This window comes from Syngnathus typhle, linkage group LG19 (genome assembly GCF_033458585.1).
Source record: "Syngnathus typhle isolate RoL2023-S1 ecotype Sweden linkage group LG19, RoL_Styp_1.0, whole genome shotgun sequence".
In the NCBI taxonomy this organism is placed as follows: Eukaryota; Metazoa; Chordata; class Actinopteri; order Syngnathiformes; family Syngnathidae; genus Syngnathus; species Syngnathus typhle.
In genome coordinates, this window is record NC_083756.1 from 5,030,362 (window position 1) to 5,044,038 (window position 13,677).

Here is a 13,677-nt window from a genome sequence, read left to right on the forward strand (position 1 = left end):
TGACTACTTGATTATATTACATAATATAACATTTGCACTATGATTCACCAGGAGGGGAGCAACTGTCAGTGTCTCAACAGATGGCTGTTGTTATTTCTTTAAAAATCTATTTAATAGGCATGAAGGACTAGAGGTTAGCATGTGGTCTTTTCGTGTCTTGCCATTGGCTGGTGACGAGTCCAAACTGAAAAATTCCATTCATATTTTCTGCTAAAGCCACATGAGAGAGGTTATTTGAAATCCGATATTGAGTATAGAGTAATAAATAGACAGAAAATAATGTTCAGGTGCTGCGCTCAGAGACAGACCTCCCGGCTGTTATAACAGGGTTGCAATTTTTTTTTTTTTTTAATAAAAGTCATATATCGGTATTGTGTGTCCTCTCACATATTTACCCTTCTAACAATAACGTTGGCCTCCCTATAGAGTCTAGTCTGGACATTTTTATAGTTGATATCTGTCAGAGCAAAGAAAGATACTCTCATACTTTCCACCGAAATTGTGCAATTTCTCGATCAAGCTTCCCGCTGTTGATCAATGCATCTTAGACTTTTGCGAAACCATCAGGTGGGTCCATGTTGACATACTGCTGAGATTTTCTCCCTTGTTTTGGCGGAGATGTGGAAAAAGCAGTATTTTTTTTTTTGACAACCTTTCAACCCCTCAGGACAAACTAAATGCTGGTTGTCAAACTCTAAGCATTGCTGTTCAGCTGACATTTGGGAGATGTAAGACCCCCCCCCCCCCCCCATAGCAACGGTATGTTTATCTTGCAGGTAGACGCTATAAGTTTACAAGTGGCCTTTGTAGAAACTAGCCTTGCTCTTTTCTTTGCTGATGAATATGGTTTCTAAAAACATCGCCTGACAAATGATCTCTCACACACTTACACGTTCACACAGTGCAAGAAAATATATTATTTACTTCACAGCCTAGGGAACATTTACTGAAAGCCATTATGTATCGTCAGCAAAGATTGACTGTAACAAATGCATTTGGTCTTTTTTTTTGTCATCTTTCTTTTTATGTCAACTCATTACATGGAGCATGCAAACTATCCTGTGGTCACTTTGTGTTGTAGAGGAGAAAATGCATGACGACAGATGGCACAGTCAATAATGAAGTCATCAAAAGGAAAGAACACTAAAAGGTATTATTGGTATTACGGCTTTTAGCGCGTGAGTGCAGTCAACAACTTTGGCCTCCATGATGTGATTTGCAGCGGTGACACAATATTATGAATGAATATTATAATTCATGGCAACCCTGTCTATCATTTGCATGCAGAGTTCAGCACTTCCTGCATAGAAGGTGAAGACGAGTCATCCGAAACAAAAACATCCTTTTGTGACAATAACAAAACAGACAGCATTAACCAGTCTGCTCTAGGTCCATATTTCAAAATTTGAGTTGATCCCTGTGACCTACAAGCACAAAACTAAGATGGAAAATTTCCTTTTGGACTTTAGTAACATTTGAAATTCAAAACAGCAAATGCTGCTTTTAATCAAATCTATACTATGAACATTTGACCCTTTTGCTGCACATCATATTTAGAAAATATGAAACACTAAATGGGGCATAACAATTCAACCATAACATTATGTTACATATATGACCCCCTTTATATATTACCCAGTGGTATAATGTAAAAATACACCGAGATGGAAAAAGAGGTGCATCTATTAGTCAACAGTTCCGGGCACTGCACAGGTCCTAACTAGCTGCCTGCTGTATACTCATGGGCAGGCAGGCAGGCAGGCTGAAATATGAGAGCTGAGGACTTCCCAGAATGCTAAACTTTCTCTCTGCTGCCCCTCCATATCTCTCAATGTTCCCCATCCCCCAGACTGTGCCCTGAACCCAATCTGACGTCTAATTAATCCTGAAGGTCTTTTGTTCCGCTGAGGTTTCCCTCTTTTTTTCCCCCCCTACTGCAGTCCATCCATCCCCACCTCCCTTAGCCTGCCCCTCATCTTTTCCCAGGATTTTATCCCTCCACGGCAATTCACCAACAGGCACGTTCTGTGCACTAAATACCCGCTAACCTATCTCAACATTTCCAGAGATGCCTTTTCTAGTCTAGTCTTCCAAAAGCATATTCAGTGGATTTTGTCAGGGAAAATGATATTTGCTAGACCTAGACCTACAATAAATATACAAATAAATATAACAATACCATTAAATATATATGTGTAGATATTTAAATATATATAAATTTATTTGTTTAATTTTCCCTTTTTTATTATTTTAGTTTATTATTAGTATTTAACCCTTTTCTTGTCTTCCAAAAGCATATTCAGTGGATTTTGTCAAGAAAAATGATATTTGCTAGACCTAGACCTTCATTAAATATGCAAATAAATATATCAATACCATTAAATATAAATTTATAGATATTTAAATATATATATATATATATATGTATATATTTATTCATTTTTTAAAAAAAATAATAATTTTCCCTTATTTATTTATTTATTTATTTATTTATTTAGCAGTTTTGGCAGGAAGAAAATTTGGATGATTGATGTCTTCACCTCAGTCAACAAAATTACCAACCACTGACTTTTCATGATTGTCTACATGCTGCTTGAGTATTTGACTAATGACTCAATGGAATCGGAACACAATTGTATTTTGCATTAAAATGACTTTCTCCTCCAAAAGGCTGCATTGCAATCTGTTTTAAAATAACAATCAAGTGACATATGCTGAGCGTGCAAATGTTAATATGTTGTCTTGACAAACAACATGATGCAGTGTGTGACAAGAGGCTCCTTTTCCATAGGCTGGAAGGTCATTAAAAGGCCAGACATCCAGAGCTCTCCTTGCCTGGTAGCTCGAGATAAACATACTACGCAGCAGCCACACTGGACTGGACCAATAGTCATGATTTATCAGTCGCCATTTGCTACCTGAGCGCCTGTGAAATTGTAATGAACTTGGTTATGCTTTTAATGGAGTGTGAGGAGTTCCTGAGAATTGACTGTTGCCATGCTCCAGCACACCGTGCAAGGGAAGAAGGAGGAGAGGAGGTCAATCTCAAACAATGAAGATTAACAATAGTATAGCAGATCTCAGGGTGAGATCTTCACAACAGATCACAGGGGCGTTTTTTTTTTTTTTTTCTTTCTATGCTAAGAGACTTGACCTGACCAACCATTTTGATATCTTCTCGTTAAGGAATTTTTGCGCAAAGCCACATGCTAACGCGGTATGTTAGATTTAACAGCCTGCAGCCTCATAGGTCATAATTTGCATATTTATTGGACAATTGAGAATGACGCTAACCTTTATCGGAACATTGTATTCAGGTGAAAAAACATTATTTGGTAATTTCACACACCAAAAATGTCTCCACTATTTTATTCAGTTTTTGGAAATTATTTGTGTGACGGGGAATTTACATGGCAGTCGCGTTAGTCCCCTTTCTTACATCAATTACAGAGGTCACAGACAATAATTAGCTTTGATTAGGGCTGTTAAGTTCATGCGTTCATGACTAATTAACTTTAATGAACTAATTTAACATCATTTTAATGTCCCTATTTTCTTTAACGCAGATGAACACATGCTTTGTTTTCATGACCTTTTGATTTTTGTGATACCTCGTGGTGAGAAGGCGGTCAAACAATAAAATACCAGTCATGTGCAACTGTTACGGCCGACGATTTCAATTTATTTATTTCATTGTTTTAATAGTCAGACGGGTGGGCTACCAGGGGAGCACAGTTGCTGCACCAAATGTCCGATTCTCATTACCGCACCCATTATTTTAAAGTGGCTGCAGAATTCTCCAGTGCTTTCCACTAAAAACAATATTTCTGGGAAAGTCAGACCCCCCCCCAAGAAAAAAAAATACATTAGCGACTACTGAAGCATGGATGTAAAGCTTTTACAGTGATCCCTCGCTACTTTGCGTTTCATTTATCGCGGCTTTGCTACATCGTGGATTTTTTTCGAAAAGTCAAAATAAAATGTCTAAATTGAGGAAACATGCGTCTAACCTTTAGGACAATGTAGTATTGCTCCAAATGTTCGTTTACATTCCTTTAGAATTTACAATCGCAAATTAGCACCTTTCCGCTAACTCGTGAGCCTGCCCAGTACTTCTTGTGGGTGACCGTACTTCGCAGATTTCACTTATCGCGGGTGGTTTTTGGAACCAATTATCCGCGATAAACGAGGGATTACTGTACTACGTGAAAGCTGCAAATGGCCGCCGTCTTTAAATAGTTTGTCAGGCTATTTGCAAGACAACCTTTGTTTATCACAGCTGATCCCAAGAGTTGGGTGTGCTATGCTAGCTGTCACATAGTGTTGATCTGTTGTCATCACTGTCCACATGCTGTGGTTGTAACACTACTAACAAAGTCCTCTCAAATGTGTCATTCACACCTTCATTCTCCGTGATTTTTTTTTTTTTTTGAAGACGAGGGTCTTGGCTCGATCACTGTCTCGAATGCGTTGTGGCGATATTAATTAATGATCAGGCTGTCACAACTGTTTATAGTGAGACAGATTAGAAGTGGGAGAGATTAGACAAAGAAAGCAATCTGTTGGTGATCCGCCTCCTGACAGGGGTCACCTTCACATGTCTCAAATCATATTTAATTTGCTGCGCTAGAGGCAGAGAAATTACTCCACTTGACCATTTCGTAGCCTTCTCTATCTGCGAGGGATTTAAGTGAATCAAATCACTTTGTCACATTTCATCTTAGATGATATCACGACCAATATAAGTATTCTGTACGGCGCTTTGTTTACATAAACTATAATACAGCCCGTTTGGAACCTTTTCAGCTTTCTTTCCTCACTTTCTCCTTCATTAACCTTAATTGTCATTCAGGCACTGCCGCAGAGCATTTCCCTAATCAAATGAACCTTAATCCAAGGTGGCAGAGTGCAGCATCCTGACCACTAACCTCTGTGCTGTCCTTCCACAAGCAACTGCACCGTTTCAAGCTCAGGCGACATGGCAACACGCTGCTGCGTTGTGACACAAATGGGAAATGGATTAAATGGCCTATGAAAAGAAGGCTAATCATTCCACTTGTTGAAATAAGTGGCGGGACTACTTCAATACTCATCAGAAAGACTGAAGGTATATTAAGAAGGAGCTTGATGAGGTTAATGACTGGCCAAGGATATACCGTACTTTCCGCACTGTGAGGATTATAAGGCGCACCTTCAAGGAATGGCCCATTTTAAAATTTTGTCCATATATAAAACGCACCGGATTATACAGCGCACCTTCAAGGAATGGCCCATTTTAAAACTTTGTTCATATATAAGATTTATACATTTGGCCTGCGGGCCGGACTTTGGACACGCCTGCTGTAGTGGCTCATTATTGGTCCATATATAAGGCGCACCTGATTATAAGGCGCACTGTTGGCTTTTGAGAAAATTGGAGGTTTTTAGGTGCGCCTTATAGTGCGGAAAATACGGTAATCCTTCACTGATTTGCTCTACTGCAGTTCTGTCCTTAACATTAACTCCCACCAGTGTTAACAAAGCAGTTTATGGATAAATCAAGAGTGATTAGACACTGTATGGCTTCGCACCACACCCGTTCCCGAAGCAATCAGTGTTTGGCATAAGAATTGCTTCTCAAAAATAGAGCGAGATTATTTGTGCAAGCGACACTTGAACACATCATATTCCAAACACGCCTCAATTATTCCCACATGCATGTCCCTAAATTGTTGAACTTTTCTCCTTTCTTCTTTAGCATTTGAAATGAATAACTCGTGACTCGAGCAGACAGCGAGCATGACTTTCTAGAAATTTCCACAAAAGATTGCTCCCTGGAACTAAACTGGTGCGTCAAATCCTCTTAAAATGGCTTTAGACACCGTGGCGGAAGGGAGAAAGAGAAAAAAGTTTCTCCCAGGCAAACGTGCAGGTTTGCTAGGTTGATGTCATGCTCTAGGGAAAGACACTTGCCAGTTTATTTCTTCAAGGATGGGAAAAGGATGTTAATACGACACAACATGTGTCAATTAAGGCCTTCGAGAAAAGGCTTTCGGCTGGGAGATGACAAATATGTACCGTATTTTCCGCACTATAAGGCGCACCTAAAAGCCTCCAATTTTCTCTAAAGCCGACAGTGCGCCTTATATATGAACAAAGTTTTAAAATGGGCCACTCATTGAAGGTGCGCCTTATAATCCGGTCCGCCTTATACTGCGGAAAATACGGTACAGCGATATCTGGTGTGTTTTTTTTTTTACAGTTTTTATTACAATTGAAGATGGAACCGTTCACTGATCATCGAGATCTGAAGTACAATAATGCATCACCACAAACATGAGAATACAAAAGAACGTTCTTAAGATGGCCAATAATAAGCTTTAAAGTCTCCAAACAACAAAATCAATCAGTCTGAAAATGTAATTAGGTTAGTTTTCTTTAGATGCAGCTGAAATTACGTTTGGAATAGCACCAACAGGTGCCAGCCAATCTTGTAAGCGACTTCCAATTTCCTCATGTTCTTCAAAAACTAGTTTTCTCGCTCTGATTGCAATTTGGGTATTTGGGTAAATGACCATGACATGGGTGCAGTGTTTTTGTTTCTCTATTTTTGTTATGCTTTTCTGTTCGCTCTGAGCAAGAGAATGAATTTATACCAGTGGCTGCGAGGCCAGAACACAGTTTTCAAAATTGCCAAGAACTTTTAATTGTGTCCTGTTCTGGATATATTGTGCCAAAGAAATTCCAATTGTGTACTCACCTGGGGTAAATGAGGGCATATCTTCCTGCTGGTCTTCAGAGCCATCCTGCCTTCAGGGGCTGTCCTGATATTGAAGAGTGCCTCAAGAGCACACTGGGCAGCCTGGGTCTTGGCCATCTTCTTGCTGCGTCCACAGCCCTCGAAGATGCGGCCATCCACTCGTACCGCCATCACAAAGCTACGCAACCTCCTGCCCTGGGTTCGCTCAGAAAGACAGGCATAGCGCAACCCTGGACGAAGCTCATTGAGCAGTACCACAGGACTCTTGGGTCCATCTGGCTCGGGAACTATTCCGCCTAACCTCTGTTGAGCCTGTACCATCAGGTCCAAGGTATGGCGGAGCAAACGTCCATGCCTCAGTAGCTCACTTGATAATAACTGACTTTCTGCTTCGGAGTTGCAAAAGGTAAAGTCTGCAGAACAGGGGGAAGAGTCAAACTCCTTGAAAAGAGTGTCAGGGAAGCCAGCTTGGTCTGAGGTGAAGTCAGCTGATGGGTTTGAAATGTTTCCCATAGCTAGGTGGGCCTGAGGAGCATTGGGAAATTGAATAAAGGATTTCAAGGCCAGCTCTGCTGCCCTCATCTTTGCTTTCTTCTTAGTTGGACCCGTTCCTTCAAAGGTCAATCCGTTAACTTCAACAGCAATGGAGAAAACAGGAGCGTGGACCGGACCCGTTTGGGACACCATGCGATACTGAAGACCAGGCCGGAGCTCATTTAGCTGAACCAAAGCATTCTTCGGTGCCTCGGACCAGGACACTTTCTTATAGATCAGACGGAGTTGGCTCAAGTGACCGTTGTTGTCTTCCTCCAGAGGCCGTTTTCTCTTCAGACTAGAAGTCCCACTTCTTGAAGGTTCTGAACAGAAGAGTGATTGACACTCAGCAGATGCTAAGGAGCGATCCTCCAAGTTATCAATGTTGCGGTTTTCTTTCACCTCCGCACTGCTGGTACCTGTAGAGAAAGAATCTACTTAACCTCTTTCGAACACAACAGATCTAGGAAATCTCTCCGGGCAGATTGAACAACTCGATACACGATGAAACGATAATTAACCAATCTCATACCACGGGCTTGGTGATTTTTAGACCTTTTAAAATACAAATCCCTGAAAACGGGAATGATATCTACCGAGCCACTCTGTAATCTTCCACTAAATTGGTTGGAAATCCTTGGTGTAAGTGAGAAACAGTAAAAATCCCATTTTTAACTGGGGTGGAGATTACACCTTTGGAAGGATGCGAGAACTATCTGTGGTCTGCTTTATGTTTTTAATACTTCTATCCACCATGAGAACAGATGCCGAATAGAGATGATGATGGGAAATTAACATGTTTTGATCTTGCCCAAGTATTGCAATGGGTGACTTGTGTCAGATTGGACATGTTTGTCCATCCAGACTTGGACCCATGAATCCAAACTGATTCTGATCATCTCGATAGCTACAAAGTATGAAAACAAGAGACACAATCTTACTTAAACTGTCCTCGTCTTCAGTGCTGCTGGTTCCTGGGCTTATGTACTTGAAGGGAGTGATCAATGCCGACAGCATACTGACTTTCTCTGGAAGGTGAGACAAAGGACATGGACAGTCAACATGAGCAAGGAAAGATTTTGATCGTACCAAAAAGATTGGAGCAAACATAAAAACACAGTTTATGTGATTCTTTTTTCCCCCCCAATGTTTGATCATGAACACAGACCCTTCACTTTTGGTGATAAACTTGCCTTCTTATTAGAGCTAAGTTGAAGCTTTCGCCTGTTACCCCCCAGGGGACCTCCTGTAGCCCAGGTATGCGTGTTGTTTGCAGTTTGAAGGCCTATTAGAGCAAACACTTAGCCTGGCGCTCTTCATGCAGTACTGAGCCGAATTGACAGCCCAGTCTGGCTCCTTAATTACACTCCCTCTGTGTTTGGAACATCAGCTAATCATCAATAAAAGAGATTTCAAGGAGAAGGAAGGGAAGGTTTTGCAGGATGAGTGACTTGAAGCGGGAGGATAAGAGTTTAAGGTTGAGGTAGTCTCGGACCGAGACGATTTCGTCTCGCTAAATGTTGTATAATTTGGTGCAATATTACAGTGCGGTAAATGTTTGGATAAAAGCAGAAGGTTATGAAGGTGAGCTCTTCTCATCACAGCTCAACAACACTACAGAGGCTAAATGAGTCACTAACGCTCTAAACAGAGAGGTTGGAATTGTCCTGGTCCTTATGGACCAACATTACAAACCCGCCTTCTGACCTAATTATGGCCCAAAACCCAAATACAAGCAATAATTTGGAACCAAATGAGTCCCCAGATTATCATTATTTTGACCTTTTTCAAATTACTGTATGCAGTTTGTTGAGCCTTTTGTAAAAACGTGGCTCTTCATATTTGTTTTCTTAGAATCAAAGTAGAACATCACAGGCACATCTGCTTCTGCCAAGCCCAACATTCCAACAGGCTTTGAAATTTAAGTGTTTAATGCTCCAGCTATATAAAAAAAAAAAAGAAGCTGCATAAATTGCGATTACATCTGGAGTACAAGCACCTCTCAGTTATAAATGTCCTAGTTGATTGATTTTCATTCGCTCAATTGCATTTGTTTGAAGAGTAATGGGACACTTTTCTGAAAGAAGCAAACCTCACAGATTTGATGTTATATTGCATGGAAAAATAAGCAGAGTTGGAACAGTCACTGTTAGCTTCCTTGTGTGCCCTTCACACTTATCTCTCATCCATTCCTTCTCATTCATCAGCGGGATGAATGAAGGAGACAATGAATGCCAATAAAGTCTCAGCTCACTGCATCCGTCCCCTCGGCACATTGCGTGACACAGACGGACGGGATGACCAAAGTCGGAGAAGCGCCTCGGCACGTGGCCACTGGTTCCTGATCGTGACAATAATTTGATGTGTGACTTCTTGCTCTTCCTGTATCAGTTGTGAGGAGAGGGTAATGAGCCCAATCAGACTTCCCCATGGCTCAGCATAACAAATGGGTCAGATGAGTAAAGGCAGATGCTACCCAAACAGACTGTGTGTGTGTGTGTGGGGGGGGGGGGATCATTGACTGAATTTTTCACTGTCTCGCTCTTTCCTTCTTTTTTGTTGTTATGGGAAAATTATTTTGAAAGTCATTAAACCACTAAATGAGAAAATTTGAATTTTATGTACAGGTAGAAATATGAATCAGTTTTTGGCACCCCAGGTAAAATTAGATTGGCCAAGTTTTTTTTATTATTATTATTTTGCAATTTTATTTTTGCAGCACATTCAGAAAACACCTGACAGTACCGCGCCTGGATTCACATCAGAACAAACTCAGAATATTGGATGATAAAAGCTTTTTAATGTCACACGTGCAGTGTAGAAAAATAGTGTTGAAAATAGCAATACAATATGAATTTTTCACAACATGTTTCTTTTATGCTGTACATCTGATCTTGTAAAGAATCTTGCCTCTTGGAAGTAATGTAAAAGCTTTTAGCACTAGAATAGAAGAATCTCAAGAATTGTGTTATAATGCCAAAAGGCTTTTTGGGGAAAAAGTGAAGATACTTAAAAAAAAGAGAAAACCTGCAATGGAAATTTAAAATTGGCCAGAAAAGTAGTCTTGATAGAGAAACACATTATTATTTGCCTTAGTCATTTTGGGAGTACAAAGCCAACAAAGATATAATGCACATTACTTTTCCCACGACTCATTCACAAGCAATCGGAAGAAGCTGAAAACTCTGAATGAAGTTTGTCGCCTCGCTCACTTGATAACAAGCACTCCGGCGTATTTACAAGGCACAGACAGGAAGATAAAGTCTTTGTGGTAATGACACAAAGCAGGTCAGCCATGTCTCTGCCGCTCACTGTTTTGTTGCTTTTGCTCCTGTGGCACCTTCAACATGCGTAGCATTGTCATCCACACCAAAGCTTGAATATGAAATATGACCGTGCTTCTCTTTAGTAACTTACTTCATCTTCTCATATATGTTCAGAATGGCAGACTCAGTGGAGCGCAAACCTCCCCCAAGGATAAGAGGTGGAAGTAAGTGCTTTTGTCTTCCATTGATGACAGCGACAACTTGAATAATTGACTAGCAGATTTTCAATTATATCCAAAGTATTGAAATTGTATTTTTCCAGTGAAATCAAATGTCCATTTCACATCATGACAGATCAAATCCGACTCGTTCCCACTTTTTTTTCTTTCATGCAAACTGCTGCGCTGTTGGTTTAGACAAAGCACAGATGGGACGTGGCCACTTTTTCACCGGCTGTTCCATATCGCAGAGCCCAACACATCTGGAAGGCAGCGAGAAGCATCTTTGCACTAATTTGTTTGTCACGATACATCGAAGGTACGATCTGTCATCCTGCCATGCTTATGTTGTTTGAAGAACATGGCTAGTCATAAGTTTTTGGCAGACTGGCTGCTTGGCCACGAGGGACTCGCTCGCAGGAGGCAGGGATTGTGTTGGCAAAAAGAAAAGACTTGAACTCAATGAAAGAGAGAGATGAAAATAGTGCCCGCAAGCATGCACAAAGTGTGATGTCAGTATATGACCTCAGGCAAATTAAAAACATCAGTAGCAATTTAATGTGGCATTTCAACATTTCACCTACCGGGAGGTGGGAATGACCGAATCTCTTTTTTGTTTTCCATTTATAGCTTGCGGTCTCAAATTTTCATAAAAAGACTCACTCGCCACAACATTAGGTACATCGGAAGATTAAATGAGAACAATGACAACTTTACAATACCGTATTTTCCGCACTATAAGGCGCACCTAAAAACCTCCAATTTTCTCAAAAGCTGACAGTGCGCCTTATAATCAGGTGCGCCTTATATATGGACCAATATTGAGCAGCAGGCGTGTCCAAAGACCGGCCCGTGGGCCAAATGTACATATCTTATATATGGACAAAATTTTAAAATGGGCCATTCATTGAAGGTGCGCCTTATAATCCGGTGCGCCTTATAGTGCGGTATCTGAAGTTTTGACACAAATTGTTACCAATTGATGTGTGACTTTAATGTCAAGTTGTGAATATTTCTATAGATTTTTCAAGCTGGAAAAAAGGTGCTCTTGAGTGAAATGTTAATGGCTCTGTGCTGGTAGAAAGATCTTTTTTTTTTGTCAGGTGGGAAAAAAACACACTCATCTGTTGACAAGCACTTTCCTGGAGTACTTAAGTACAAATTAATATTGCAGGGGAGGATGTCGCTATGGTAATAGTAGCTGCAAAGAGACTTCAGAGCACTTCACATCTCAGACTTTAAGGTTTATTTCAATTGAAAAGGTAAAAGCATCCACGTCCCGCTTTGGCCCTGAAGTCTGAGCTTGCTCGAAGAAACGTTACACGACGACTTATATTTCTTGTCATTTATTAGCATGACTGAAATATAACCAGCCCTCATTCTGAAAATGCATAAACCAACCACCACAAGTTCACGTTCTCCATGTCCCTTGCGTGTGGCATTCAAGGAGGGTTGAACTGGTAGGAAAAACTAGCATTCCCATGCCATAAATAAACGAATGAGCAGAGAGAGAAAGACAAAAAAAAATGATATTCAGTATTTAGTTGTGCTTTCTTTTTTTTTTTTAAATGTCACCACTTTCTGAGAAGAGGCTTAAATAATGAAATGGTAGAAGGGGCGCCTTTAGACGTCATAAAAGGCTTTTGCTGTATTTCTTTAACTAGGTGTCACGAAGGTGAAGGTGCATTGCCTGTTATGTGACAGCTTTAATACCGGCTATTCCCGAAAGTCTAGTATGTCTTTAATCTTTAATTTCCCTGCCACTTCCTTTTGTGTTTCTTACTTTTTGTTAAGTCACTTCTTGGGGTACTTAGATTCAGTTTGTATGGACGTCTTAAGTTGCTTTCCAGAAGGCAAAATGGGTGGACTCTAAATGAACTTAGAGATCTAGCACAAGTGAAGGGCAAACAAATCACAATGAAACAATATAAATGAATTTGATCCACTCTTTTAGTGCTCATAATAGAAAACATGGTATTGGAGTCATACTGACTATTATTATCAGTGTGAAACATAAAAGGAGTCATATCTAAGGTCCTTAAAATTGCTTCCATTCATGCAACCTTTTCATCTCCAAGTTCTACCTTCCCAACATGCCTCAATAAATTCTAAGTAATCATGATGCAGGGAGATGTCGTTATAAACGTGTGCAAGTTTGAATAAGCACACCGGAGGCTTCATTTGGAAAACATTCTTTTGACTTTGAAATGCGCATCACACCTGACTTGAAGTGGCGGAAAACTAGTGTTTCTGCTCGTTTCCATTTTTTGAAGGCTCGGGATCCTGGAGATGAAAGTAGGTTATTTTAAACTAAAAAAAGAAAAAGTTTCCATTGGTTGATATGTTACGTCAATGCGCTGGGTGTATGCTACACTCCAATACGTTTGAATGAGATAAGCGAACATGGTTTTATAAACGAGATAAAAGCGGTTTATAAGTGCGACCGATTTACATACAGGATATTCTTGAATTAGATTTGGTGTGCATGGATGGAATTCCTAGCGTCATTATCAAAAACATCTATTAGCACATTTTCTTGGAGAATTTAGCACAACATGTAAGCTGAGATGCTATCTACTTTCTGTTTGAGTAAAGCTTTTTTTTTTTTTTTTTGCTTATGGTGCATGACCCAAAACAGGCAAGTTCATGCAATAGAACACCGGCTTAGTATTGCTCTAATAGACTCTGATGGGTTGAAACAAACCGAGCTTGGCAGTGGTACACAACATGGCTGTGTGTAATAGAGAGCATCCTAAATGTTCTCTGACACTAATACAAGCCTCTGTCTGTTCAGATCCATACAAATGAAAAAAAAAAAGGGAGCACGCTGTCCTTGCCTATCGTCCTACTGTCTACTGGGTGTGTTAGAATTACCAGGAAATGTAGTAACCGTTCAGAAAGTCATTGTAGATATTAAAAC

General features: G+C 40.2%; 1 protein-coding gene across 1 annotated transcript in view; it reads right to left on the minus strand.

Annotated features, from left to right (window-relative positions):
• adarb2 (adenosine deaminase RNA specific B2 (inactive)) overlaps positions 1-13,677 on the minus strand; it is an 80,766-nt gene that overhangs the window by 21,316 nt on the left and 45,773 nt on the right. Inside the window, exons 2-3 of the mRNA XM_061265896.1 lie at positions 8,215-8,301; positions 6,740-7,692 (exon numbers count right to left, since the gene is read on the minus strand). Coding sequence (XP_061121880.1) covers positions 6,740-7,692; positions 8,215-8,301 — 1,040 coding nt within the window. The remainder of the gene's footprint in view (positions 1-6,739; positions 7,693-8,214; positions 8,302-13,677) is intronic.